This window comes from Bos indicus, chromosome 10 (genome assembly GCF_029378745.1).
Source record: "Bos indicus isolate NIAB-ARS_2022 breed Sahiwal x Tharparkar chromosome 10, NIAB-ARS_B.indTharparkar_mat_pri_1.0, whole genome shotgun sequence".
In the NCBI taxonomy this organism is placed as follows: domain Eukaryota; kingdom Metazoa; phylum Chordata; class Mammalia; order Artiodactyla; family Bovidae; genus Bos; species Bos indicus.
The window spans coordinates 21,420,399-21,447,595 of record NC_091769.1 but is presented as its reverse complement, the minus strand read 5'-3'; the positions used below and the strand labels follow the sequence as shown (position 1 = coordinate 21,447,595).

The following is a 27,197-nucleotide window of genomic DNA, read 5'->3' as shown; positions in this document are numbered from 1 at the left end:
GAAGTTGGGAAGGGGAGTTTAAGGGACTAGACCCTCTTGGGTTAACCTAAGGGAGAGGGCACCCAGTAGTCCTCTCCAGTGGGTCAGAGCTGTCCTATGGCACAAAGCTGAGCACGGCTGGGGTGACCTCTTCAGCAGGGCACCATCAAGGCTCCCTCATGGCCTCCCTCCCCTGTGTGCACCTCTCTGATGACATCATCTGACATCGGTCTTGGAGGAGAGGCCTTGGTCAGGAATCAGGGCCTGCCTTCCCAGAATGCTATGTTGCAGACTATTCTTGGTTCTCTCATCCTCGGGGTCTCAGCACAGATACCACCTCCCCAGCAAGCCTGTCTAAAGTCTCCAATGGCCTCTCCCCATCTACTCATCTATATCACCCTGTTCATTTCCATTACCAGCAACTATCAACTCTGTGGCAGGTTCCTTTTTTTTTATTTACTTGTTTCAGCTGACTTGTTTCTATCCAGCCCATCCCCACAATGGACCGTCAGAACTGTGCCTGGCACATCATGGGAACTGAGAACCTGCTAGATGAACAGTTGGAGAAACAGCAGAACTTCCCCACAAACCCTAAGGGCAGACTGCCCACAGTGTGTGTCCCAGCAGTTTGGCCGAGGGTGCCGGGCCTGCCCCCCAGGCTCCCAGGAAGCAGAGTCGGGGAACCAGAAAGCCCGGTTTATTGAGGTGCACCATGTCAGAGGCCCAGCTCTCCTGCTTCTGCGTGGAGGAGTCCTCTGGCCTCTCCCAGACCTTCCCACTCCGGGCTGCCAACGTTCTGCCCTTGCTCTCGGCTAACAGGGAGGCGCCGATGTTCCAAAGCCAAGACACAGGACAAAAAAGGGGCTCCTGGTGGCTCTAGGTTTCAGCTACTTGGCTCTCTGTGGGGTTAAGATTCCAGAGGGGTTGGCCTTGCAGCGCCCAAGAGCCTCCACCCCAGGCTGAAGGAGGAGGAAGGTCCCTGGAGGGCCTGGTGCCTGCCCCTGACAAAGCAGGGAATAATATTAAATATAAATAATTTATACAAAATGGCTCATACAAAAAGCTGTGGGGGTAGGGGAGGAGGGCCTCAGTGAGAGGCTGAGATGCCTGGAAAGGGCAGTAGGGGGAAAGATGCCTCCGTGTCTCATAGTCCCGAAAACAGCCACCTGAGGACTGGAGGCGGCTCTGGGAGGCAGGTGAGGGCAGAGCAGAGACAAGGGGCTCAGGGGGCCAGGCTGGTGAGCAGAGTGGTGAATTGCAGGGCCTGCCCTGCCAGGTCCGCCACGCACTGCGCCATCTCTTCGGCTGCAGGGCTGGATGGGTAGCCCAGGGCGGCCCCCTTGATGGCCAGCACGGTGGCCCGCAATGCCTGGCCCAGTGCTGTGCCCGCGGCCCCGACCTGTGCTCGCAGAGGGGCAGAGGCTGCCAGGCGGCCCAGGGTATCCCCAACGAACACCAGGCGGTGAGCGGCCACCAGCGCCCGCTTGCCGTGGGGCACAAAGAGGTGCGGGGGCTGCTTTGCCTGGGTGCTGGACATCAGGGCTGCCACAGCCGCCTGCAGTGTTGAGTAGTGGCCCTGGCACTGCCCGGCGTAGAAGTGCAGGAGCTGTAGATCTCCAGTGGGCAGAACCAGTGACTCCCCAGGGGACAGGGCCTCCTAAGGGCGAGAAGAGTGTTCAGCGGGACTGCTTGGCCAGTGCCACTTCCGTTCTTATTTCCTTTCTCCTTCCCTCCCTTTGTTCCTCATGCCTTCCTTTCTCCCTGAGCTCAACCCCTTTAAATTGTACCTTCGCCTATCAGACAATTTAGATTCTCTTAGTGAGTGACAGGAAGATGCCCAGAATTGACATCTGATAAACCTGGATTCAAACAACCTCAAAAACAAGTCTCTGAATGTCATCATTCCTTTATCTCCTTTATCTTCTTTATCTATGGGGAGCCTAGTACTACACTGTCCAATGTAAACATAATGCCAACCACATGTGCTATTTCAAATTTCCAAGTAGCCACGTTAGAAAAGTTACAAAGAAATGGGTACATATTTTGTAATTCCATATATTGAAAATGGTGTAGTTTCAACACTGTAATCAATATAAAAGTTATTGAAATTGTTTTTCATACTAGGTCTGCAAAATCTAGCGTGCATTTTATATTCACAGTGCACTCCAGTTCGGACTGGTCACACTTGGGGATCAGTAGCTGCATGTGGCTTGTGGCTACCACACTGGATAGTGCAGTTCTTGTTTCTGCCTCCTAAGGCTGCAGTGAAGATTAGTTGATCTTCACAGAAAGAGCTGAGAACACAGCATTGCAAACTGTAAGCACCGTATGAGTGCTGACTATGGCTATGATCAGTGCTGACAGGTGCACTGTACGGAGCACAGGGTCTGGCGCTTGGTACAAACGTGACCGTTGGTAGCTATGGTGATTAGGACCATTCTAGACCATGAGTCGAGGAGACAGTCTCATTTCCCTAGACCGAGAGAGATTAACTGGCGGCTTCAGAGGCCCTGGCTTCTTAGTGGTGGAGCTGGAATTAAGAGCTAGGTCTCTTAGGAACCCAGGAATTCACAGTTGGAAGGAGCCTCAGAAGTCACCCAGCCCAGCAACTCTGTTCCCCTGAGTGCTCGGTTTTCTGACTCCTCTCCAACACATTCTTTCCTCTCTTTCTGAATTCCTGGTATCCTTTTCTAAGTTCCAGCTCCTTTCTGGATTCTAACTCCTCTCCACCCCAACTGTCCTGTTTCACTGAACTCTTACCCCCCTCCTAAATATATTTCCCTTGATGCTTCAGTTAAGAACACCCCTTCTTCCAAGTTCCTGTTCCTCCTCCCCTGCCTGCTGCTCTAGCACCAACCACACCGGTTACCTGCTGCTCTGGCGGCTCCCTCTCCAGCTGCTCAGGATCCCCTGGGGAGGCCTTATCTGGAGGCCTGGCTTCCTGAACTTTATCCATGCCCTGCAGTAGGGGATAAGGGCCTCAGTGCAGGGGTAGGGGAGCAGGGCAAGGCAGCCCCCGGGGTCTTCCCACTCCTCCCCACTCCCACTTCCTCCTGAAGGTCTCTCCTCCCATCGGATCAGCAGCCTCCTGACTCTGGGTCTGGGAGAGCCCTAGTGGCAGGTCAGAGAGCTTGGGGACCCCAGGTTGGGTTGCGGCACTGATACAAATGATGTGGTCCAGTACAGGGGTCCCAGGCCACAGGGTGCAAGCTCAGCAGAGGGAAAGAAAGGAATGGAGGAAGCCAGGGTCTGCCTCTGGGACCTCAGGTCTTGACCCCTGTTCTCCTGGAGGCTTTCTGGGGGCTGACTGAGGCAAGCTCACCTTCAGGTGGACGTAGTCGTACTCCTCGGCCACTGGGATGCCCTCGTACTCGTTGTGGTGTCCTGCTGGGTGGTCCTCCACCTCCCTGCCCTCCGGATCCCCCTCCACCTTGGGACCCCCATAGCCAGGCAGGCGCGGTGGGGGTGGGGGCAGGGGCCTGTCCTGGATGCTGCCCTTCCGGCCTGGAGCAGGAGAAGGAGCCGGGGAAGGGCTGGGGGCCTCCGGCACAGGCAAGGCAGGCAGGGGGCGACGGGACAGACTCTCGGCTGAGGGCAGCCGGGGCCTGTGTGGGGGTGGGGGGCTTCTGGCCAGAAGGAGGGCCAGGGTGTCCAGGTCACTGGAGGCCGAAGCTCCCAGGGGCTCTGGAGAAGGGGGTGTCTCCGGCCCCAGCAGGGGGACATCGTAGATGCCCTCGTCAGCACCCCCGCCTTCCCCATCTGCCAGCAGTTCCTCTGGTGCTTCGTACAGATTGAGGAGGGCTGATGCTCGTTTCAGGTTGGAGGGGGCAGCGTAGAGGGGGGGCCCTGGCTCCCGGCCCCCCTCCCACTCCAGATCTAACTCCAGGTCTGATGGTGACTTTGGGGCCAGAGGCACGTCATAGGGAGCTTCATCCTCTCCAAGGGACTGGGGGGCAACCTGAGCCAGAGGGCGGGCAAAGGAGGCCGGGGAGTCATAGGGGCCATTGGAGGGAACTCGGAGGGCAGTGGGGGGTACGTCATAGACCTGCAGAGGAAGAAGTTAGTTACTCTCAGGCTCGGCAGTGGGCTCCCCACTCCCCTAACCCATCTTCGAGAGCCATCTGTCCTCTGTCCAACAGACACATGAACCCCTAGCCCTCACCTCCAAGGCAGCTCCAGGGGCAGCCAGTTGGGTCCCACCACCTCTGGGGACCTTGTAGATGGGGTCAGGGGAGGGTGGGCAGGGTCCAGTTGGAGGTCTCGAGGTAGGACAGAGTCGAGCTGGGGGTGGCACCACGTACAACTGGGGGGGATCGACAGGCAGGTGGGTCAGGTGGAGTGGGGAGCAGGGAATCATAGTGTGCGCCCGGGAGGAGCTTAGACACCTTCCATCCCCCTCCCTGTGCCAGTGGAGAAAGAGCCCAGAAAAGACTTGGCAGACAGGATTTGAACAGCAGAGTCAGTGCAGAGCTGGGGGGTCTCAGGGCTCTTCCTGTTCCCACTGCACCAGCAGAGAGGAATGGGTTGTCCAGGGTCAGGGCTGGGGGGCTCCTGTGCTCACCTCCTGGTCCTCACTGCCGTGCTCTGGGGCTGGATATGGTGAGCCTGGCTGGGTTGGGGGCACCTGGGAGAGGCCAGGCTTGGGTGCTGGGCCAGCGGGAAGGAGCTTCACTCTGTTGGCAGGCACGATGCCCTGCTGGCCATGCAGGGAGCAGAGGCACCAGCCATCCAGCCCACCAGCGCCTTCCCTCTGCAGCACCCGTAGAACGTCCCCTCGGCGGAAGGACAGCTCCTGCGGGGACTCAGCTGTGTTGTCGTACAGTGCCCGGGCCAGCTGGGCCTGGTGGGTGAGGTGGGAGCAGGGAGAGGGGTCTTCACACACATCATCAGGTCACGTTACCCCTGCTCAAAATACAGAGCTCCCTGGTTTCCTCAAGCTAAACATCTGACCTCCCGACTCAGCTCTTCCTGATGGGCCCGGCCTGGCTTCAGTGCCATTCCCTGCATTCTCTCTCTATTCTTTGATCTAGACAAGCTCTTTCCCACCTCAGGGCCTTTGCTCTTCCTTTACCCTTCCCTGACTCTTCAGTTGATTCGACCTTTTCATCCTTCAGTTCTTCAATTTCTTTATTTTTTACTGTGCTGGGTCGTCATTGCTGCATAGGTTTTTTCTCCGTTGCGGAGAGCGGGGGCTACTCTCTAGGTGTGGTGCATGGGACTCGCACTGCAGTGGCTCCTCTCACTGCAGAGCACAGGCTCTATGTGAATGAGCTTCCATAGTTGCAGCACATGGTCTCAGTAGTTGAGGTTCCCAGGCTCCAGTGCACAGGCTCAATAGTTGCTCTGAGGTGTGTGGGATCTTCCCAGACCAGGGATTGAGCTTAAGTCTCCTGCATTGGCAGGCAGATTCTTTACCACTGAGCTACCAGAGAAGCCCCTTCAGTTCTTCTTAAATGTCTCCTTCTCCTGGGACTTCCCTGGTGGTTCGGTGGTTAAGATTCTATGCTCCCAATACAGATAATGCAGCTTCAATCCCTGGTCAGGGAACTAAGATTCTGCAGGGCATGGCCAAAAAATAAATAATGTCTCCTTCTCACTCTTCTCCCCACCTCCTTCTGTGTCTGTCTCCACCTATTACTTCCTTCACATTAGTTTATACTGTTTGTCTGAAGTGAAGTGAAGTGAAAGTCGCTCAGTTGTGTCCAACTCTTTGCGACCCCATGGACAATACAGTCCATGGAATTCTCCAGGCCAGAATACTGGAGAGGGTAGCCTTTCCCTTCTCCAGGGGATCTTCCCAATCCAGGGATCGAACCCAGGTCTCCTGCATTGCAGGTGGATTCTTTACCAGCTAGACTACAAGGGAAGCCCATACTATTTGTCTACTTACTTTTAAAAATACATTTCTTCCCTTGTACTGTTAGCCCTGTGAGAAAAGGGACTATTATATTCCTAGCCCCTGCAATTGGCTTGACCTGGAATCAGTCCTCCATGAACGTATGCTGAATGAATTACACAGGGAAATCTTGCAAAGGTCTCCCATGGAATCTCCATCACCTTCCCTGTTTCCCAGTCAGTATCCCCTACAAGCAGGTTAGATTAAGCAGCTGCAGAGATACCTCATTCTGAGAGAGACTGGGAGAAGTCCAGCCCAGACAGAGCCTCGGCATAATAGGGAAGAAAACAGAAACCAAAGCAATTGTTTTGTTCTCAGTCTTAGCAAGTAAGGTTCTACCAGCAGAGGCTGAAGTTACCATGAAGAGAAAAGTATATACACTCGTGTGTGTGTGTGTGTGTTTGTGTAGGGGGGCTGGTGGCCCAACCAAGAGCAAAGATTTATCAGACTGTTTCCAGTTCTCCTGGTGGGGATATCTAAGCTTTTTCCTTTGAGAGCTATGTGCGTGTGTGCGAAGTCACTTGAGTCGTGTCCAACTCTTTGTGACCCTATGGACCATAGCCTGCCAGGCTCCTCTGTCTGTGGGATTCTCCAGGCAAGAATACTGGAGTGGGTTGCCATTTCCTCCTCCAGGGGATCTTCCCAACCCAGGGATCAAAACCACATCTCTTGTGTCCCCTGCATCAGCAGGTAGGTTCTTTACCACTAGCGCCACCTGGACACTATAGGCTCAGGTAAATCACAGACACCAAGTTGCAAATTATATATCCAGACACTGAACAAGTGTTTGCACTAATCATCTCATCTCATTTAATCCTCAACCTGATAAGGGAAGAGTCATCATTATCCCTGTTTGGAAAGGAAATTGGAATAGAGAGCTTGGTATGTTGATATGTTGCCCAATGACATACAGCTGGTGCAATGTGATTTGAACTCCAGGCTGTGTGATTCCAGAGGCTGCACTCACACTGTTTTTCACAACCACAAGCATAAGGATCTACTTTTGGGGAGTTCCCTGGTAGCCTAGTGGTTAGGATGCTGGACTTTCACTGCCAAGCCCCACGTTCAATTCCTGGTTAGGGAACCCAAGATCCTGTGAGCTGTGTGGCATGGCCAAAAAGAAAGGATCTACTTTTTTCTTCTTGTATAGTAACAGTAGTAAAGTCAAGAGGGCCTGTGACATATATCTGGACAAAATTATAATTCAAAAAGATACATGCACCCCTAATTTCATAGCAGCACTATTTACAATAGTCAAGACATGGAAACACCCTAAATGTCCATTAACAGATGAATGGATAAAGATGTGGTGTATATATCCACATGGAATACTACTCAGTATTGGAATGGAATGGAATACTATGGAATTCTACTATAAGGGAATACTACTCAGCCATGAAACGGAATACTACTTAGCCATAAACTACACACACACACACACACACACGCACCCCCAGTGGAATATTACTCAGCCATAAAAAGAATGAATAAATGCCATGAAACGGAATACTACTTAGCCATAAACTACACACACACACACACACACACACACACACACCCAGTGGAATATTACTCAGCCATAAAAAGAATGAATAAATGCCATTTGTAGCAGCGTGGATGCAACTAGAGATTATCATACTAAGTGAAGTCAGAAAGAGAAAGACAAATATCATACGACATCACTTATACACGGAATCTAACATATGACACAAGTGAGTCTATCTGTGCAGCAGAAATGGAATCACAGATGTAAAGAATATACTGCTGGCGCCAAGGGGGAGGGGTTGGGAGAGGGACGGAATAGGATGTTGGGGTCAGCAGATGTAAGTTTTTATATATAGAACGGATAAGGAACAAGGTCCTAGGGTAGAGCACAGAGAACTATATTGAATATTGTATGATAAACCATAGTGGAAAAGAATACTAAAAAGGAATGTGTGTATATGTATAACTGAATCGCTTTGCTGTAGAGCAGTAACTAACACATAATTGTAAATAAACTACACTTCAAAAAAAAAAAGACGATCCATAGCTCAAACATGATTTAAGTTCATAGGAAGTTTTCACGATGTTCAAGTTCCCTTTACTAGTCACTCATCACCGGACTCTGGTTCCACCAAGTCGTTTGGTAGAATCAGGCTTAAGCCACTCACACTATTAAAATATATTCCACTTCCGATATGTTTGCTAGTGGCTTACACAGAGATGGTAGAAAACAGGTAGTTAGGCGCTGAGTAGTTAGTACTGAGCAGGTAATCCATGTGGATTGATGAATATGGTGAAACTTCTCCATCGGGTAGGCTGCATTTGGTCAACAGACACTGGGGGAAGGATGGCCTGCTCAGCCAGGGAGAGTGCATGCTCCTCTTGACTGATATTTCCCTCAGGTAGAGAGGTTGTCCAGCCCTTTATAGCTGGATGAGATTAATAACAAACTGACTTCTTGCCTGATTCCAAATTCATCAAACTCTTTTCTGATTACATTTTGGCTTCTAAAGGCAATTGTGCCACAGAAAGCAAACATGCTAGCCAGATGACACAAATTCCTGGTTAGCTTGGCACTTTTCTTTCTAACTATAAATTAGAAATTGGTGTTTTGGATCCAGGCAGGCAGTTAAGAGCATTGTTTTTAAGGCAGACAGACCTGAGTTTTGAGTCCTGGTTCTGCTGCTTTCGAGCTGGGTGACTTTGGGCAGTCTGTTTAACCTCGCCAAGACTCAGGTTCCTCCTTTGTAGAATTCCATATCCATAGCTGAATATCCACTTTCAGATAATAACAGTACTAGCTTCAGAGTTGTTGTGAGTACTGGATGAGACAATGCATCAAGAACCAGGACATACCAAGACAAAGTTTAGGGCCAGTAAATACTCGAAGAAGATTAGCTGTTTTCAGGGTCCTGTGTGTTTCACGGGTATAAATACCAACACTTTCCCCTTCCAAGCAAAAAGAAAGATCTACCTCCTGGGACTATAAAGATGATTAGCTGGCTCCTGAGGCAACATCTTTATGTCGGAGTACCCCCTCTCCCCCTTTCTGGCTCTGAACTAGAGTCTTCTCCCCATCATATAGATTGAGAAGCTAAAAGGAGTTTGGTCTGAGAAGGAGTGAACATCTAACTCATCCTTGAGAGGTGTGGGAGGAGGTGAGCAGCCATGCTTCTCTTCCCAGCGTCACAATCCTCCTTCCTAGAATGCCCATTCAGAGGAGTCCAGTAAACAGGTGGCAGCTCCGATTTCCCTGGGCATCCTAGGGCCTAGCGAAGGGTAGAAACGGGATACAGTTGCTGGGATTCAGTCTACAGGAGTACAAGACAGAAAGCAGGGGCGGGGCTGTGAAGAGCTCCTCCTTGTGTTCAATTACAATTCTGTCCAATGGGATCAAACCTCCCTTGCAATTGCGGGAACCCTGCTAGAGTCGCTGATAGACTGATTGATGATGGGTGTGGCCACCCCAGCTCTACTCCCTCCTCAGGGGCCCAGCTGACTTGTGAGGGAGTGGCTGCCCTAAAGAGGGGTGGCAGTGAGCCACACGTTTCCTGGGAGGCCTCCTCCCACTGTCCCATCATGCCAGCTGTCTCCTCCCTTTGTCCCCAGTCCCAGGAAAGTGGCCAGAGGCTGGGTGACATCAACCTCCCCTCCTCTCTCTATTTTCCCTTGCTCCCTGCCTGGTCTCCATCTTTTACTCTATTTCCCCTCCTTTCCTCCATCCCTCCTCTAGAGCAGGGCTTCCTTGGGCCTTTTGCCCTCCGGTTTTCCTGGAGTCACCTCCATTCTTTCAGCTCCCTTTCAACCTTTTACAGCCCTCCCAATCACAAACCCCTGCCAACCTCCAGTGGCCATCGGTTCCCTCCCATAGAAGAGGAGACTCAAGCTTGCCCCCTCCCCTCCTTCCAGGGGCAGCCTCCAGAAAGAAAGAGAGGAGAATGGGAAGGGGAGGAGAGAAGGGGAGGCCAGACCCAGTAGGAGTTAGGGATGAGAGGCGAGAGGAGGTAAGGGAAACCAATGTGCCAGAAGGGGGACACAGTCTCCTGAAGAAGCAAGGGACGAAGGAGCGAGACAAAGAGAAGGCAGAAATAAAAGTGACAGGAGTGCAGGACAGACCGTGACGGTCTCTGCCCGTCAGCCTCCTCTCTCTGGTTGGACTCACCGACGTGGCTATGGCCATGGCCTTGGCCTTCCTCGCGGCCAGCTCCAGGCCAGGCTCGGTTTCGCTGACTTCAGCAGCGGCTGACCCGCACCATGGAGGCGGCCCCCGGCTGCGGCGCCTGAATCGTGGCCTCCCCAGAGGTTGGAGGAGGAGAAAGAAAACCCACAAAACTCCCCAAATGGGAGGCAGCTTGGCCGGGCAGGAGGAGGAGCAGGGCGGGCCGGGGCGTCGCTGCGGGACCTCATCCAAGGGCGCGCGCTCTGCCCCGTCCCCGCGGCCTCTCGGCGGCTGCAGGGTGGGCCAGGCCCCGGAGCTGCCTGTCCTAGGCCTCGGGGGCACCCTGGGTCCGCATGGGCCCAAAGCTCCCTTCCAGTGCCAGGACGGGCGAGGAGGTGGGAGCTGGGGCTGCGCTCGACGCCTCTTCGGGCCGCTCAGGACGGCCCTGGGGGCAGGGAGAAGCCGCCGGGGCGGTCGGGCTGGACGAACTAGTTTAGGGGCCAACCTTCCCCACCCGGAGCCGCGCCGGAGAGCGGTGCTCCCAGGGCTGAGATCCGGGCGTCGGGGGCTCTGCAGCAGCCCCGCTGCGAGGGAGGGGGCGGGGGTAGTGAAAATCGAGAAGTTTGTCTCTCTTCAAAGTCGCCCGACTTGGCAGCGGAGGCCAGGCTGGAGCCAAAGGCCTCGGAGAGTAGGGAGGCTGGGCTGGACGACCCCAGTGGCGGCTTTCTGCCCCAACGCTCGAAGCCCCCAAGGCGAGCTCCCGAGCACGCACACTTGCTCGCAGCGCGCCTCGGGGTCTGGGGGCGCCGGGACCGTGCCTCGCTACGTGCACCCGGGCCGGGCTCGAGGGGGCGGGACGGCCTTCCCCACGCGGCCCCTTCCAACCCTCGGCGCCAACACTCCCGCTCCCACCTTCGGCCCCCTGGCCCAGGACGCTGGCCCCCGCCGCCCCGCTTACACGCACCCTTGGCGGGGCCCCTCTGAGCGCCCCAGGGCTCGTGGCAGCCCAGGTGTCTCTGGGAACCGAGAGAAAGGCCACAAAGCAAAACAAGGAGCAAACAGAAGGCTAAGGAGGCGCAGCGGCTAGGGTCCTGCGGACTCGCCTGGAAGTGGGGTGGGGGGGGGGCACTGAGAGGGCTGGAAAGGGTCCGGGGGTCGCGCGCTGCTTTCAGGCTCACCCCCCGCTCGCGGCTCCCCTTCCCTCCCCTTCCCAGGCTCCCGGCGCCCTCTGGGTGCAGCTCCTTTCTCCTCCCCTCGGGCCCTCTCGGCTCCGGCGTGGGGCTCAGTCCCGGGGATTAAGAGAAAGGAGGGAGGGGAAAAGGGAGGGGAAGGGAAGGGGCGGAGGAGAAAGGGGGACGAGCCCTCCAAAGGCGGGTGTTGAGTTTCAGCTCAGGACCCTCGGGCTAAATTGCGCGCCCCCTCCCGGCTCCTCTCCCCCTCCAGCTCCAGCCTGACGTCGCGGCGGACCTCCAGGTGGTCCGGTTCTCTCCCTCCCCGGAGCTTTCGTCTCCCCGTCACGCCCCCGCTCTCGCCCGCCAGCCCCGCGCCTCTCGGCCTCCCTTTCATCAGCCCCACAACTGTCTTTCCTTTGGGAGGGAGCGCGCTCCCTCCGCCCTTCTGGGGTCCTCAACGGAGCCTCTCTGCTCCCTCAGCGTGGCCTCCGCAGGGATGGCCGGCCGGGGGTCTGGAGCTGACACAGATTCTAGCCCGGGCGAGGGAACGTGAGGCCTGAGCGGCTGGTTCCGGAGCTGGGGGCGGGCGAGCTGGCGGGATGTGACGCCTCTGCCAGTCTAGGCCTGTCCCCTGCCCTCACTCTGGCTCACTCCTGCTGCCAAGTGGAGTAGAAGTGGTCACTGCGGACACAAAAGGGCAGGACTCGTTCAGAGAAGCTGGGATTTGGAGCCCCAGGAGCTGAAAGGACGAGGCTCTGGTCCTCACACCTGTCGGCCCTATTATTGCTCCTTTGCGTGCCGGCATCCCTTCAGCTCCCCACTCCCTCCCCGCGTTCTTTCTCTTGGAAAGAAGACTTCAAAGCCCCCTCAGGGACGCTGGAAAAGCCGCCTTCTGTTTTTGAGGTTCCTAGAATTAAAAAAAAAAAAAATGAGATGCCAATCTGGATTGAAAAGCTGTAGCATATTTTCAATATTTACGTTTAACGCATTAACACTTCAAATACAATAGACAATGGCTCTATGCATAGCCTCATTTGGAGATAATATCTGAAGTCTAATTTAAGGCCCTTTGAGAACGTGAGGGCTTGGATAAAGGCTCCCTACTTCCCCTCCCATCCACCCCCACCTCCACATTCCATAGAGCCACAAGTCCAGGCATTTGCCAGGAGGGGAGGGAGAGACACCTGCCCCAGCGCCCTCCTCTTCCTATTGCTTGGGCGCCTATGAACAAACTCAGACTCCTTTGGGATGGGAGAGGAACTTTTAAATTTTCAGATGCATTCTCAGATGCACCTTTTCTAGCTCCAGCCTGGTCCAGCCTCTTTCAGACCCCAGCCCTAGGGGCCTAGCTGCCTGGAATACAGATAGTCAGCTACTGGGGAGTGACGGGTATAATCTCTGCCCAGAGGACTGCCAAGGCAAATTGGGGCTCAAGATGGAGGTGGGTAAGAAACACAGTTCTAAAGATGAATGCTCTGACTGGTGCTCGGGAAATAGAGACTGGAAAAGACTAAGCAGGAAGGAAGTGCTGGGACCTGGCAGAATGGTGGTTTGGGAGGTGGGCAAGAAGGCTCACTGCCTTCGTTGTAGCTGAGGGTCTAGCTAGTGCCTGTAGCTAGGTGAGGGAAAAGGGAAAGTGAAAGTGAAGTTGCTCAGTCGTGTCTGACTCTTTGGGACCCCATGGACTGTAGCCTACCAAGCTCCTCCATCTGTGAGATTTTCCCAGCAAGAATACTGGAGTGGGTTGCCATTTCCTTCCCCAGGAGATCTTCCCAACCCAGGGATTGAACCCGGGTGTCCCGCATTATAGGCAGATGCTTTACCATCTGAGCCACCAGGGAAGTCCCTGGTGAGGGGAGCAGAGTGCAAACCTGCAGGAAAATGAATCTGTGCTTCTGGAGTGCCCAGGCAGGGAATGGAGTCAGTCAGACTTGGGGAGAGGTGAAGTGAAGTGGAAGGTCGCTCAGTCCTGTCAGATCCTTTTCGAGGCCATGGACTGTGGGCTGACAGGCTCCCCTGTCCATGAAATTCTCCAGGCCAGAATACTGGAGTGGGTAGCCATTCCCTTCTCCCGGGAATCTTCCTGACCCGGGAATCAAACCCAGGTCTCCCACATTGCAGGCAGATTCTTTACTGTCTGAGAGCCATCAGGGAAGCCTAAGAATGCTGGCGTGGGTAGCCTATCCCTTCTCCAGGGAAACTTCCCAACCCGGGGATTGAACTGGGGTCTCCTGCTTTGCAGGACGATTCTTTACCAGCTGAGCTACCAGGAAGCCCTGGGGAGAGGTGGGGGTGGGGGGGTTTGTCAGCTGTGTGAAGTTGGTCAAGTTCTGGAACATCTCTGAAGCTCCGTTATTCATCTGGAATAGTGACTTTGGTGAGGTGTGAATACATGTGAAGTGCTTATCACGATGACTTTCCCTCTTCACCTTGGCTCCCCATGACCCCACCCCCACCCCCACCCCCAGCTTGTACCTTCAGGAAAGCTCCAAGCGTTTCTGTGTCAATGGCAGGTGGAGTCTTCTCCTTGTCCTTATGACTCATCTCTGCCCTCTCCTTTGCAAACAGAGGTTTAACGTGATTCTAACTTGTTCAGGGAGGATTCTGGGTCCCAGGTTAGGATGGAAAAAAACCCAGACTGGATGGGTAGCTAAGACCCTGGGTGGGCGGCTGACTCAGATGGGGGCCCTTGACTTCGGGCCTTGCCTTTGCCATTGTTCATGGAGTAGAAAGGAAGGAACTCCTCCATTGGGTTTTCTGGGTCCCAGTCTTCTCTCCCACTCATGTCCCTTCCCAGCAGAGCCCTCCAGCTGATCTCATCCTCATCCTTGAGATTTTTAATTGTGACACATGGGATCTAGTTCCCTGACCAGGGATTGAAGCCAGGTCCCCCGCACTGGGAGCAAGGAGTCTTAGCTACTGAAATCCCCCTGACTGCTTCTTCACTTCCTCTCATTCTACACTCTTCCTTAGCTTTTGTTTTCCAACCACATTGTCCTTTCTGTTTCTTAAATGTGCCAAGACCTTCCACCTCTAGGACTCTGTTGTCCTGTTTTCCTCTGCCTGGACCATCTTTCCCCAGAACCTTTCCATCATCATGTCAAATTCCACATCTTCAGAAAGGCCTTCTCTGACTTTTTAAGTCAAAGTTGCCCTCTTCCTCTACCAATTCCCCACCCCCAGTAATTCCCTATCTCTTAACATTGTTTCACTTTCTTCATAGCACTTACTATTATCAAAAATTACCTTGTTTCCTTATTTACCATCCCTCTCCCCCTAAGACATGAGGCAGGAGCCTTATCTGACTTGTCCTCCTCTGCCTTCCTAGCATTTAGAATGGTGTCTGGCATCTAGTAGGTGCTCAATAAATGTTTGGCAAATGGATGAATGAGCAGGGCAGCCATGACTGTAGGATTGAGAAAGGCAAAGGCCCACCTGGGGAGGAACCAGCCCTTGGCTAGGGGAGGGAGTTGCTGAGTTTTTTGTCCTGTTCACTCTGATTCTCTGCACGTCTCCCAGGCAAGAATGGGTTCTCTTTGAAGGCAGACTCCTTTTGAAGGCAGGGGAATCTTTGTAACTAAAGGTGATCCTATAAATTTATTTTTCTGAGCTCCAAAATCACTGCAGATGGTGACTGCAGCCGTGAAATTAAAAGACGCTTGCTCCTTGGAAGGAAAGTTATGACCAACCTAGATAGCATACTGAAAAGCAGAGACATTACTTTGCCAACAAACGTTCGTCTAGTCAAGGCTATGGTTTTTCCAGTGGTCATGTATGGATGTGAGAGTTGGACTGTGAAGAAGGCTGAGCGCCGAAGAATTAATGCTTTTGAACTGTGGTGTTGGAGAAGACTCTTGAGAGTCCCTTGGACTGCAAGGAGATCCAACCAGTCCATTCTGAAGGAGATCAGCCCTGGGATTTCTTTGGAAGGAATGATGCTAAAGCTGAAACTCCAGTACTTTGGCCACCTCATGCGAAGAGTTGACTCATTGGGAAAGACTCCTATGCTGGGAGGGATTGGGGGCAAGAGGAGAAGGGGACGACAGAGGATGAGATGGCTGGATGGCATCACTGACTCGATGGACGTGAGTCTGAGTGAACTCCGGGAGTTGGTGATGGACAGGGAGGCCTGGCGTGCTGTGATTCATGGGGTCGCAAAGAGTCGGACATGACTGAGCAACTGATCTGATAAATAATTAGCAACCAGTGCCATCATGGTGTCCCTATCAGGTTATGGGAGTCTGTTCTGAAGGCCTCCATCTGGGCCAGGCAGTCTCCCGTCAGTTGTGGGGTCACAGGGAGGTTGAGGTGTGGGGGTGCTCCAGGGCTGAGGACAGCATCTATTTACCAGCAGGGGGCAGAAGTATTTCTGCATTTTAACCCGCTGCAGCCCTACCGGCCCCTCAGGTGAGTGCACCTGAGCATCCACGACCCTGCTGAGCCCTGCGGTTCGGTTCCAGCACTGTTTCAGGGGCTGCTAAGCTGGTTGGCACTTTTGTGTTTGTTGCTCAGTCATGTCTGGCTCTTTGTGACCCCATGGACTGTAGCCCACCGGGCTCCTCTGTCCGTGGGATTCTCCAGGAAACCATGCTGGAGTGGGTTGCCATGCCCTTCTCCAGGGGATCTTCCCAACCCAGGGATTGAATCCAGGTTTCCCACATTGCATGTAGATTCTTTACTGTCTGAGCCACCAGGAAGATACTTTTGCGGTCATCCTTGTTGCCCTTTTTCCCTTCAGCCTCCCCACCAAGCATGCCCATCGCTATGAACAAGGAGAAGAGAGGGCCCTCGGTGAAGAGCTGATCAGAGGCAGGGGCAGGACTTCAAGACAGTGGATGAGAACTCAAATGACTTTCTGAGGAAGGGAAGGACAGCCATCGTAGCATCTTTCAGGCTTTCTTGGCCCAGGTGGGATGCCCCTTTTCACATCTTCCCTGTTCTTTCCTGCTAGGGGCTGACCTCGTGTCAGTGGCTTGGGGTAGCATGTTCAGATCTCCCCTGTGGCTGCCAGGTCAGCCCCAGGCAGGGAGGCACCCCTGATATCAGGTACTGGACGAACTTTGCTTCTGCCTCCACGTTCTCCCCATGGCCACCGCCATCTCTCTACACCCCCAGGGATTCCCTGGAAGCTGAAGTGACTCAGGGATTCTTAGTCACCCCAAGAGGAAAACCCTCTGGAAAATGTTTCTCATGGCAGGGAGTCACCCTGAGGAGACCCACAGCTGCTCCTGAGATAAGGGTGGAGGCTGAGCAACTGCAAGGAGGTGGGCGGGGGCGGGGGTGGGGGTGGGGGGGGGCAGGGGTGTGTGTCTCAAAGGACAGGTTCTGTGTCAGGCCTGGTCATCACAGGGGAGAATGCCCCTCAGCAGTTTTCTCAGAGGAAGTCATGGTACGGAGGCAGGGGGACAACCCAAAAGCCTCTCCTGGAGGAAACATCCCATGCAATCAGTGTGCGTCGTTTGCAGCATCAGCAAGTGAGCGCTTTCAAGCATCCTGTCCTGGATGGGGGCCAAGATCAGGAGGTCTGGGCCTGTGTCAGCCTCTGAGACTTTGTTCGACTTGGGGGAAACCCGAGGGATCCAGCACTTCTGGAAGGTCCCCGCAAAGCCTTTGTTGGGGCTGGGGGTTGTTTGGGAACACCAGAAGCCACTCTGGGGGCCATGGGGCAGACCTGAGGCTGGGGGAGAGGTAGCCAGAGCTGTGGATCCCAGCCAGCTGGCTGAATGCCTGAGTGGGCAGGAATGCCCTGTGGCCTCGAGCAGGTTTAGGTGAGACCTGTCCAGCCCACACCTGGGTGAGTAGGAAATCACTTACAGCAGGGGCTTCCCTTCCATCCAGAGGTCACCACAGTGTGGCATTTCCATACCAGGAACTTAGCTTTGGAGTTTTTCAGGGCTGGGAGGGAACCAGTTCGGCTTCCTCCTAACTGTGCAAACTTGATGAGGTTACTCAATTTCTTTGGGTCTCAGTTTCTTCATCTTGACATGGGGACAGTAATTTCCATCTCATGGTTTTATTATAAAGGTAAAACTAGCTGATGCATGTGCAGGGCTTGGCACCCTCCTGGCACATGATCTCAGGAGCTGAGGGGGCGGATGGAAGTGAGAGGGTGTGGGAGCACAGGGCCAGAGAGTGGGCCAGTGGGAGTGGGGCAATGTATTCCTGGCCCCAGTGCTCTTCCTAAGTGGCCCTGCTCTCCTAGCCATCACCTGTTGACCCTAAGCTCTCACCGCCCTTCAACTTCCAGGCCCCTCAGAACTCACCAGATCAGCTTGTCCCACTTCCGAATGCCCTCTGACTTCATCATGCCTCTGTTTTAGGGCTGCTTTGCCCTAAAGCATTCAAAAGATTCCTTATCGCTCTGCCATTTGAGTTATTCCTGGTTCCCTTTGTTTATTTCCTGAGTCGTTGGTTACCAAAGGAGTATTTTCTAAGGGAAAGCACATGCAAATCAGGAAACATCACTCTAGAGACGGTGTCTGTATATGAGTGTGTTGGAGTCTGCAGTGGCGGGGGCGGGGTTGGTGAGGGGGTGAGGGGAGTTGTTGAACAAGGATGCAGAGAAAAAGATTGGAGCAAAATAGGCAGAGAGCCCCCCGGATGGGTGGCCCCTGACTGACCTGTGTCTTTGCGGCCAGGCCCAGCTGGAACCTTGCCAGAGCACACATACCCTCTCCTGGCCGACAGTGGTCCATGGACCTGTGACCGCACGGCCTTACCCCACGGCCTGAGAGCAGCAGCTCCCCCTGCCATGCTCCTCAACTAGTGAGTAGGGGTGGGGCAGGCTGATCTGGGAGCTGGGTACTTCTGTTGGCTCTTAGCTAAGGCTGTCACCTTGCCTCTCTTCTTGGTTCTGTCTTCTCATTTGTACCATGGGAACAGTCACTCAGCACTTCTTCCGTCAGACCCTGCACATCCAGCCAACAAATTGTTGGAGTCGAGGCCTTCCTGGCAGCCTATGGGATTAAGCCTGTATCCTGAGTCCAGAGGAGGTCAGGGGATAGAAGTTGGGCTCGTGGAGGATGAGGAAGGGGTCAGAGAACAAGCAGACAGAGGGAAATGTTTACTAAGGTGGAGGATCCTGAGGACATCTGAGAAGAAAGGGAAGAGAAGAGACAAGACCCTGGGTGGGAGCAGCAGGGATTATAGCAGCAAGGCCTCTTAGAGAGAGTCCGAGTGATGTTCCCTAGTATCGGGTATTAAGTGACCCAACAGAATTCTCATAATGCCTGTTCCCCAAGGCACGGGATAAAAGGATACTATTACTTTGACCCCACGCCCAGTAAAGGGCAAAGAACAAAGTTTACTCAATAGGCTTACGATGATGTTAATCACAACTTCCATGAGTCTAGCATTTAAAGCAGCTTTTGGAAAGACTTACAAGTTTTTTTTTTAGGGGTTTGTTTTGTTTTTTAATCTCAAGTCACACCCTCCAAAAGGTAGTGGAAATAAATTTGAATAAACAAAACAGGTTTGCTGAAAATAAAACCAGGACTCCTAAACTGCTCCAGTCAAACAGCTTCCACAAGGGCTTACTGTCCAGCCAGCGTGGCACTGAGGCTTGGCAAGCAGCATCCAGCATGTACCAGGTAAGTGTGCAGGGGCCTGGCCGGGACGGTGCTGAGTGAGGCAGGAGCAGAGATGTGGCTGGGGATGGAGGGAGCTCTCAGTTTTGGGGCTGCGGACCAGATGGGGCATGAATCAGAATCTCAGAGAACAGCTGGGGGAGGGGGCATCCAGACTAGGCAGGAGCAGTTTTCTCACTAGCCTTTTCCTACAGGCAATGGCATTCTTGGCAATGGTCATGGGAACCCACACCCTCTGTTTGGGGTCCCAGAGGTGTTGCACCCACTGGCCCAGCTGCTGCCCCAGCAAAGGACAGAATTCCACTGAGGAGTGGCTGAAGTGGAACAGTGTGCTCATGCCTCCCCCAGAGACCACCAGCCTCGCCCACCACCCAGAACCCTGCAGTTCCAGCAGGGATGGACCCCTCAACAGCCGCTCCATCGCCCCCTGGAGATATGAGTGAGTCTGCCAGCCCCTGCCCCCTCCTAAACGCCTGCTCATGTGCTGGTCAGGATGTGTGTGAGGGACCAGGGGAGTTCCAGCCAACTCCAGCCTATCTGTCCCCCTTTTACCTCAGGGAGGTTATCAAGTTTGGGTGTTAGACAAGGTCTAGCCCTGACACATTTTTGGTGACCTTGGGCCAATCGCTCAGGGGTTCAAAGCTTAGTTTTTTTTCAATCTGTAAAATGAAATAATATTCTATAGCCTAATGATGCAGATCATATGAAATAGTGAAAAATCTAAACAGTACAGAAAATTTAGGTTTTCTTCCTTTCTCCTTTTCCTCTACTTCTTCTCCCCCTCCTCCTCCCTTTCTATCTTTCCTCCTCCTCTCCCTTCTCCTTTTCCTTCCCCTACAATGGCTTTGTTTTTCTAACAAAAATATCAGGGAATAATGTACAATATAGGAACAAAGCAGCCCAATACCAAATGTTAGTGTTCTGAGCCATGAATGGGTTCTAATTATACCCTCTTTCTGCTCTGGGGGGACAGTTGGGTGGCTGGACCTCCAGGCTGGTTGTCTTTGATCATGAGCTGTCTTATTCTTTCTCCATGTGCTGCCACATATTATAATTCTCTATTTATGTCATGATGTAAACAAATATTAGAAAGTACTGAAATTGGGACAATGAATTAAAATACTAAAAATTAGTATTCTAGGGGTCCCAAACATATTTCTCCTCCTGTTTTGCACTCTCTTGGGGTATCTGTGTTTCCACCCACTGTAAGTCTATTTCTGGCTTAGCCTTGGCTTTGGGGATTAAAGGAGAAGGTCATTGGCTAGGGAGGGGGCCAGCTTTGATTGAGACTAGATCCAGGATGGAGACTCCAGGCCACTACGCTTTGAAGTGGTCTCAGTAGGCTGGCTAGCTTCTAGACTAAATCTAAAGAGGTTGGGAACCCCTTTGGGGAGGCTGGGTGCCAGACGGCTGACCTGGCCGGGGTCTAGACACCTGGGCTGTGAACCCTTGATAACCACTTGGGCTGGTCTTCCCCGACATGCTTTGCAACATGTGTCACACAAGCTGTTCCTCAGAAAAAAAGTGATGATGTCGAGTAAGTGGGGGGAAAAATGCTGCAGTCCCCACCCCCTTAGAGGTTCTCAGCGTGCTCAGCACATTCACAGCGAGAAGTCTGCAGAGAAGACCCCATTAAACTCAATGCTTCCTAGAATCATTTGACCCCAGACCCCTTCCGCTACAGTGCGTTTATCAGGGAATCCACTCTGGGAGATGCTACACTAGCTGAGCCCCAGTTTGCGAAGGCCTGTCTGTTGGGAGGATGGTTTTCCAACCTATTGGCTGTTTCCTACTGAGTTTCTGGAGCACAGACCTTTGGAGCACTGACTTTTCACATCTTCTGGGGGCTATGAAACCTTTTCAGAATAAGTTAATAAGTCTTACCATACACCCAAACATGTGCTTATTATAATGCACAGTTGGAATCTGGAGGACGGGCAGGACATGGCAGACAGTGGCTCCCTCAGGGGAGTGGGGCTGGTGGGAGACAGACTGTCAGCCTTCACTTCGTGCTTTCTTATACTTGGATAGAAGAGCAATTTTTATTTTAAAATTAAAAAAATACATATATACTAACAAGCACACAAGGCAGCCTGATGCTAGAACCCAGCATATGTATCACATGGAACCACAGCTGGTCTGGTAGAGGCCCCAGGGGAGCTCCCCACCTGGCCCCTCCCTCAGGGCTCCAGGACCATTTGGAAAGTCACTCTTCCATCCCCGACCCTCATAGTTCAGGAGAATAAATCCCAGGGGAGAGGGGGTGACTTGTTCACAGCCACCTGGCTTGTGGGTACCAGAGCTGGAACCGAAGCCACAGAACTGACAGCAGCCCTGGTGTTTCCACCCTGGGTCCTCTCTGCCCCTGGCCGGCCCCCCGGGCTCCTGGCCAGCCTCCCTCCAGGGCCTGACTCTTGCCGCCCCACAGGTTGGACAGAGACTTGAACCGGCTCCCGCAGGATCTGTACCACGCACGTTGCCTGTGTCCACACTGTGTCAGCCTGCAGACGGGCTCCCACATGGACCCCCTGGGAAACTCAGAGCTGCTCTACCACAACCAGACCGTCTTCTACCGGCGGCCGTGCCCTGGACAGCAGGGCGACCACCATGGCTACTGCCTGGAACGCAGGCTCTACCGTGTCTCCTTGGCTTGCGTGTGCGTGCGGCCCCGTGTGATGGCCTAGCTGTGCCGACCATGGCTGGTCCCTGGGCAAACACTGGAGCTGGTTGGACAACCACCTGCTGTGGTGAACCAGGACACCTGAAGGCACAGCCCCTCCAAAGGACCACTCGGAGCAGCAGGATCTTGGGACAGGATGGGGGACCATGGGGGGACTGCACTTTGCACTTTTTGGAGTGGGTGAGAAATGCAGGGCAAATCCAAGGCAGTAGTGGCTGGTTATGGTCCCTGGAAACTGGCATCCTGTCCTTTCCTCCTGGGAAAGGTCTTCAAAGCTCTGCTATGTCTGTCTCTTCTTTCCTCCCACCCCCAGCTGCCCTGGTGCAGCACAGGCACTTTCAGATATTTTTCCCTTCGCCAGTGGAGAGCCCTTCAATTCATTAGTTTGTTCACTGACTTCCCTGGTGGCTCAGAAGGTAAAGCGTATGTCTACAATGCAGGAGACCTGGGTTCAATCCCTGGGTTGGGAAGATCCCCTGGAGAAGGAAATGGCAATCCAATCCAGTACTATTGCCTGGAAAATCCCACGGACAGAGGAGCCTGGTAGGCTACAGTCCACGGGGTCCCAAAGAGTTGGGCACGACTGAGCGACTTCACTTTCGACTTTCACTTTCCTTCATTCATCAAACACTTAGTGAGCATCGACTTTGGAGCATCTTTGGAGCATCGACCTTAAACCTCCTGGTGGAGTTGCTAGTCTTTTGACATGAATGCTGCTAAGGAAGAGGCTGTTATTGAGCAGGGAGAGAATTGTTCAAATAAATAATCTGTACTTAAAAGTGGCCTAATTTGTCTTTGGCATCCCTGGTGCCTGAGCATCTTGTGGTCCCCAGCCTGGTCCCATTTCCTCCCCACTGTCAGCTCCCACCTACTGCCCTCCGGAGTTTCCGCTGTGGTCCCCCAATCCCTCCCCTTCCCTGGCTCCCTGGGTCAGGCTGCCCTCCTGGCATACTGGAGAAACAGAGGCCCATTGAGGCACTGCAGCAGGCACACAGCGCCCCCTTGTCCCCCCAACAATCTGCCTTTGTCCTCAGTTTTGGCTGCTACAGCTTGGTCCTGAGGGGTGCTGCCTGGGCCGGGATCCAGCTCCCACCCTCCCTGAAAGGAAAAGAGAGAAAGGATGATGAGGAAGAGGGTTAAGGTTAGGGAAGGGAGGACGAAAACTGCCTCAGGCTTGGGTTCTCCAGGGCTCCTAGCCTGGCACATTTCTCGGCTCACCTCCCAGCTCCTCCCGGTTTCTCCGCAGTCCGCCCCCTCTCCCCTCCTCCCTTCGCCCACCCTCGGCGGGTGGGCGGGGTCAGGCTCCAAGTAGGAGAGCTGACCCCTCCCCTCTTCCCCGCCCCCCTCCTCCACGTGCCTCCTGTGGACCAGTGCAGGCACCAGCAGGGCACTCTGGGCAGCTGGGTGAAGGCCTATCTGGGCAAGCAACCCCCCGCCCGCACCCCGCGGCCGCCTTCTCCGGGGCCCCACAGCAGGTCTGCCCGCTTCACTTTGAGGTTTCTCGCAGTGCCATTCCTGCTCCTGTCTGCTTTCCCGTCCTGCCAGGTTCCCATCCTCCTGTTTTCCATCTTGGGCTGGTGGCAGTCGCGGGCTGTACCCGGTGGGCCTCGTGGAGATGTTCAATGCTTGGAGTCGTCGGGACCGGCCCCCCGAGGACGGGACAGCTGCAGGGCTCGACGGCTTCGCGGTGGACAAGACCTTCCTCTCCTCCCTCAAAGGCATCCTGCTGGAAACTGAGCTGGTAACAGCCGCCTCCCCAGCCTAGAGCTTCACCTCCCAGCCCCGGGCCCCTCAGGGCTCACCCCTCAGCAGCCTCCCTCCCCCGGCTCTCAGACACCCCGCTTGCCCCAGCGACCCTCCCCACATCTCCTCCCCTGCCTTCTTGTTGCTCTTCCACCTGGAGGCGGTGACAGCAGCTTTCACTGCCTTTAGGAAGGATTGAAGCTAGACGACACTGAGGGAGCGTGAGGCACAGGGATGGGATGGGACGGGGGTAACACGAGCCGGCCTCTCCCCGGGCTCTTAGATGGCCACTTCTTGGCATGTCCAAGAAGTTCAGTTACCCCAAAGGGCAGCCTTTCTGCAGACCCACTTTGTCGCCTGCTCCCTGTGAACATCTGTCCTCAGGAAAGTACCTTCCCTTATTCGCTTAGCAAGACCTCAGTGTAAACCTGAGTTTTCGGCATATACCTTGTCCTACATTTGAGAGCTGAGGGGACGCACATCCACTCTGGAGCATCTGCCTTCTAATCCTTGCCTCTTGGCATGGAACCAGGGGCTCTCGTCCTTGTTAGAGGAGTTTTAGGCATCCTGGAATTATTATGGGGCATGGGGTACCTCCTGGGGGCACAGGCTGATGTCCCACCACTCAAGGGGCTGGTGTTCCCAGTGCTAAAGGGGGACCCACTCTCTTTTGGATTTCATAGAGTGGTGTTCCCCAGAGCCGTGAAGCTTGGTTAAACTGCTGGGGCTGCTGGGGCCCTGGAGCAGGGGGAGCCTGGGCTGGCAGAGGTGGGAGGCTGGAGTCGGCCCTTGATGGGCAAAGGCCCTGGGCATGGCTCCTGCCACCAGGGTTGGCGAGACCTCTGAAGGCAGGCAGTGTGCTGGCTGGGGGAGCTTCCTGGAAAGAGGGAGGCAAAGGCCTGTCCTGGCCTGTGTCCCCTTCCTGGTAAACTGCCCACCCTCGGCTCTGCAGGCCCTGACCTTCATCATCTTCATCTGCTTCACGGCCTCCATCTCTGCCTACATGGCTGCCGCGCTGCTGGAGTTCTTCATCACACTAGCCTTCCTCTTCCTCTATGCCACCCAGTACTACCAGCGATTCGATCGGATGAACTGGCCCTGTCTGGTGAGGGTCCCCACCCCGTGCTGCCTCCCTCCCCACCACTCTGGGCCCTTCTTTCAACATTGAATTTTCCTCTTCTAGCCTCTCTCCTTTTCCTGGGTAAGCAAGGAATCCAGCCCCCATGTCCTATACTCAAACATGGCTTTGACCCCATCCTTCAGACTGCTCCCCGATGCAGGTCCAGCCCCAGCCCAGCCCCTTGGCTTGTCATCTTGGTCCCTGTCCCTGTGTCCATCTGCGTCCCTCCTCTGGGGAGCTGTGTGAGCTCTCTCTTGCTTTCTGTCTCTCAAGTGCCTTATGTTGTGTCCAAGGGCATCTCCATGTAGGGATTCCCAGTACCTGAGGGTCAAGCCGCTGACTAGCCTGGAAAACCTCAGGCTGATGCCGCCTGCCCTCTGCTTCCCTTTGACCCTGCACCCCCAACCCCCAGGACTTCCTCCGCTGTGTCAGTGCCATCATCATCTTCCTGGTGGTCTCCTTCGCGGCTGTGACCTCCCGGGACGGAGCTGCCATTGCTGCTTTTGTGAGTCCAGCCCTGCAGAATTCTCCGGCTTCCCCCATCCCCCAGGGACCTCCGGCTGATGGTCGCACACTTCCTGTGCCTCTGTCCACCCCAAGCTCAAGTCAGCGCCCAGGGCCTGGCTCACACCTGCCCCGTATCACCCACCTCCCTCTCCCTGGTGTCCAGTGGCTGGCTGGCCTTTGTTGTGGCAGCCTCCTCCTGCTCTCACAGGTGTTTGGCATCATCCTGGTTTCTGTCTTTGCCTATGATGCCTTCAAGATCTACCGGACCGAGATGGTGCCCAGGGCTGCCCAGGGTGAGTGCCTATCCTCTGGGGAGAGGAGATGCCCCCTGCCCCCCAACCCAACTACCCCCCCCCCATGCCCTACCCCACCTGGCTCCATCTTCACAGGGGACCAGCAGTGACCCTGGGGATACCTGGCTTCTGAGCCCAGCCAGAAAGTGGGACAGGGGAGCCCAGACTCATCTCCTTTGGATTCACTAGCTCCCTAGCCTACTGTCTACTGCCCCAGCCTACAGTGATGGAGCCAAGTCTGAGAGAGAAGTCACATGGACTTGTCTGTGGGGGCTAGTCTGGCATTTGATGAAGCTCGGCCAGGGAGGGGGTTTTATGGACTAAGGGGAGGGTGCAGGAGGAAGCTGGTCATTCCCAAATTAAAAGATTGAAATCCTACTGGTGATTCTCTTTCTTCCTCAGAAATTAGGCAGATCAGGAATGCTAGGAATATTCATGGGAATGTTGCGTGGAGCAGGTCATGGTCCTTTCTCTGGGACCAGGTCTGAACAATGAATGAGCAAGTGGGGCTTTAGACTGAAGATGCTGAGGATATCCTTCAACACAGAATTTCCATGCCATGACTCTTCGGTGCAAGGCTACCTTGTGGTGAGCCTGGTGGCTGGGCACCCCGGGTCCTGTGTATGAAAAAGCACAAGCCTTCCCCAGGTGAATGAAGGCCCACCTGTCCAGTCCTTCTAGTGGGTTGCTTGCCTGGGGCATGTGTAGAGCTCCCCCTGGTGGTGTGGGGAGGACTTGACCCACAGGTCACCAGGGAGAGGTCAGCATCCAATATAAGAGGGAGATTCCCTTGTTGCTGGAGCTGGACAAGCCTTCAGATATCAGCTGGTTCAATGCCCTCATCTCACATAAGAGAGGACATACCCAGTTAGGGGACGTGACCTCTTTATTTGTGACAGAGTTAGGGCTGGATCCTGGGCTTCCCTGGTGGCCCAGCGGTAAAGAATCTGCCTGCAATGCAGGAGACCCAGGTTCAATCCCTGGGTTGGGAGGATCCCTGGAGAAGGGAATGGCAACCCACTCCAGTATTCTTGCTGAGAGAATCTCATGGACAGAGATGCTTGGTGGGCTACAGTCCATGGGGTCGCAAAGAGTCCGACAGACCGAGTGACTGAGCACGCACACACAGGGCTGGAGCCCAGCACTCCTAACGCCTAAACAGGTGTCCTGGATATTATACTGAGTCCCTTGAAGCTCATTAAAACGGCCCAGCTTCATTTCCAGGTCTCTCCATCAGTAGGGCCACCTTCCCAGGCTGCCAGCACCCCAGCAGGATGTTTCCTGAACATCTTGTGTACAGACCCCGTGCTGGGCCCCAGGGACTCAGAGGTGGCTGGCAGACCCCCCATCCTTGAGCCTCACAGACGGGAAAGGAGACCAGCTAGTGAAGGGTAGTCACAGCTCAGGGGGAGTTTGAAGTCAGCCCTTCCTGGCCCATGAGAGCCCAGTGTGGCCGGGATGACCCTGCACAGCCTTGCAGATCCCCAAATGGCTGAGCTCCTCCAAGCTGACTTGCTCATAGCCCCTCTCCAACACTCGCATGTTCCTGCCCTGAAATGTCTTCCTTCTCGGGTGCTCTGTCCAGATGCAGGCCCTGGTCCCCAAAACCTGCCCGAACCTGAGCTCTGGTAGAGGTACTCTGCTACCCTCGATGCTATCCACCTTGCCTCTCTTGGTCTGGCTTTTCCTGCCCCCTACGTCCTGTTCTGTCCTCACATCCTGGCTCCTCACCATGGCTGGTGGCCTTTCCAGGGTTAGAACCGACTGAATTTTGTGTTTCTTTGGTCTTTGCTCATGGTTCTCAGGACTTTCTGTACAGGCCATTCTCAAGACAGGTGGTGGTGGACATCCTGGACAGGAGGTGGTGAAGGCCTCAGGGGAGGGATCAGAAGGGCTTAGCTGGGGAGTCCAGGAGATGGGGGTGGGGCAGTGAAGGGATGAGAAGGTGGTCAGGAGAGCCTGGCTGTAAAGCACCGCAGGGGGCAGGGGTTTGCTAGCAGAGGGGGCTCAGGACCCACCCTGTCCCTTGAGCAGTTGTGTGACCCAGGCCAGCCTGTCCCTGGTGGGAGCTTGGAAG

The 27,197-nt window shown here is 54.4% G+C and overlaps 3 protein-coding genes across 4 annotated transcripts; 2 read left to right on the top strand and 1 right to left on the bottom strand.

Annotated features, from left to right (window-relative positions):
• Positions 1-660: 660 nt before the first annotated feature.
• Positions 661-11,780, bottom strand: EFS (embryonal Fyn-associated substrate). Of its 2 annotated transcripts, XM_019968325.2 has the most exons (6): positions 10,023-11,780; positions 4,541-4,819; positions 4,142-4,282; positions 3,302-4,024; positions 2,849-2,938; positions 661-1,636 (listed from the first exon to the last, which is right to left on the bottom strand). In XM_019968325.2, the coding sequence occupies exons 1-6, from the start codon at positions 10,038-10,040 to the stop codon at positions 1,202-1,204; spliced, it is 1,686 nt and encodes a 561-aa protein (XP_019823884.2). In that variant the 5' UTR covers positions 10,041-11,780; the 3' UTR covers positions 661-1,201. The 2 variants fall into 2 exon arrangements, with proteins under 2 accessions (XP_019823884.2, XP_019823885.2); XM_019968326.2 differs by lacking the exon at positions 4,142-4,282 and having other exon boundaries at positions 10,023-10,652.
• A 5,985-nt stretch (positions 11,781-17,765) lies between these two features.
• IL25 (interleukin 25) lies at positions 17,766-22,236 on the top strand. Its single transcript, XM_019967908.2, has 3 exons — positions 17,766-18,780; positions 18,972-19,216; positions 21,206-22,236. The coding sequence occupies exons 1-3, from the start codon at positions 18,772-18,774 to the stop codon at positions 21,459-21,461; spliced, it is 510 nt and encodes a 169-aa protein (XP_019823467.1). The 5' UTR covers positions 17,766-18,771; the 3' UTR covers positions 21,462-22,236.
• Positions 22,237-22,586: 350 nt separating this feature from the next.
• CMTM5 (CKLF like MARVEL transmembrane domain containing 5) lies at positions 22,587-25,498 on the top strand. Its single transcript, XM_019967907.2, has 5 exons — positions 22,587-23,198; positions 24,153-24,305; positions 24,733-24,825; positions 25,036-25,120; positions 25,217-25,498. The coding sequence occupies exons 1-5, from the start codon at positions 23,073-23,075 to the stop codon at positions 25,228-25,230; spliced, it is 471 nt and encodes a 156-aa protein (XP_019823466.1). The 5' UTR covers positions 22,587-23,072; the 3' UTR covers positions 25,231-25,498.
• Positions 25,499-27,197: the final 1,699 nt, after the last annotated feature.

What these genes read in the sequence shown, in the direction of transcription:
- EFS (XM_019968325.2), bottom strand. An exon ending in CCCCTGGAGCTGCCTTGGAG is followed by an intron (nt 4,025 to 4,141) that starts GTGAGGGCTAGG and finishes CTTCCTCTGCAG; the next exon opens with GTCTATGACGTACCCCCCAC. An exon ending in ACGACTACGTCCACCTGAAG is followed by an intron (nt 2,939 to 3,301) that starts GTGAGCTTGCCT and finishes CCCCTACTGCAG; the next exon opens with GGCATGGATAAAGTTCAGGA.
- IL25 (XM_019967908.2), top strand. An exon ending in ATCGCCCCCTGGAGATATGA is followed by an intron (nt 19,217 to 21,205) that starts GTGAGTCTGCCA and finishes GCCGCCCCACAG; the next exon opens with GTTGGACAGAGACTTGAACC.
- CMTM5 (XM_019967907.2), top strand. Translation starts at nt 23,073, where the DNA reads ATGTTCAATGCTTGGAGTCGTCGGGACCGGCCCCCCGAGGACGGGACA. An exon ending in TCCTGCTGGAAACTGAGCTG is followed by an intron (nt 23,199 to 24,152) that starts GTAACAGCCGCC and finishes TCGGCTCTGCAG; the next exon opens with GCCCTGACCTTCATCATCTT. An exon ending in GAGCTGCCATTGCTGCTTTT is followed by an intron (nt 24,826 to 25,035) that starts GTGAGTCCAGCC and finishes CTGCTCTCACAG; the next exon opens with GTGTTTGGCATCATCCTGGT.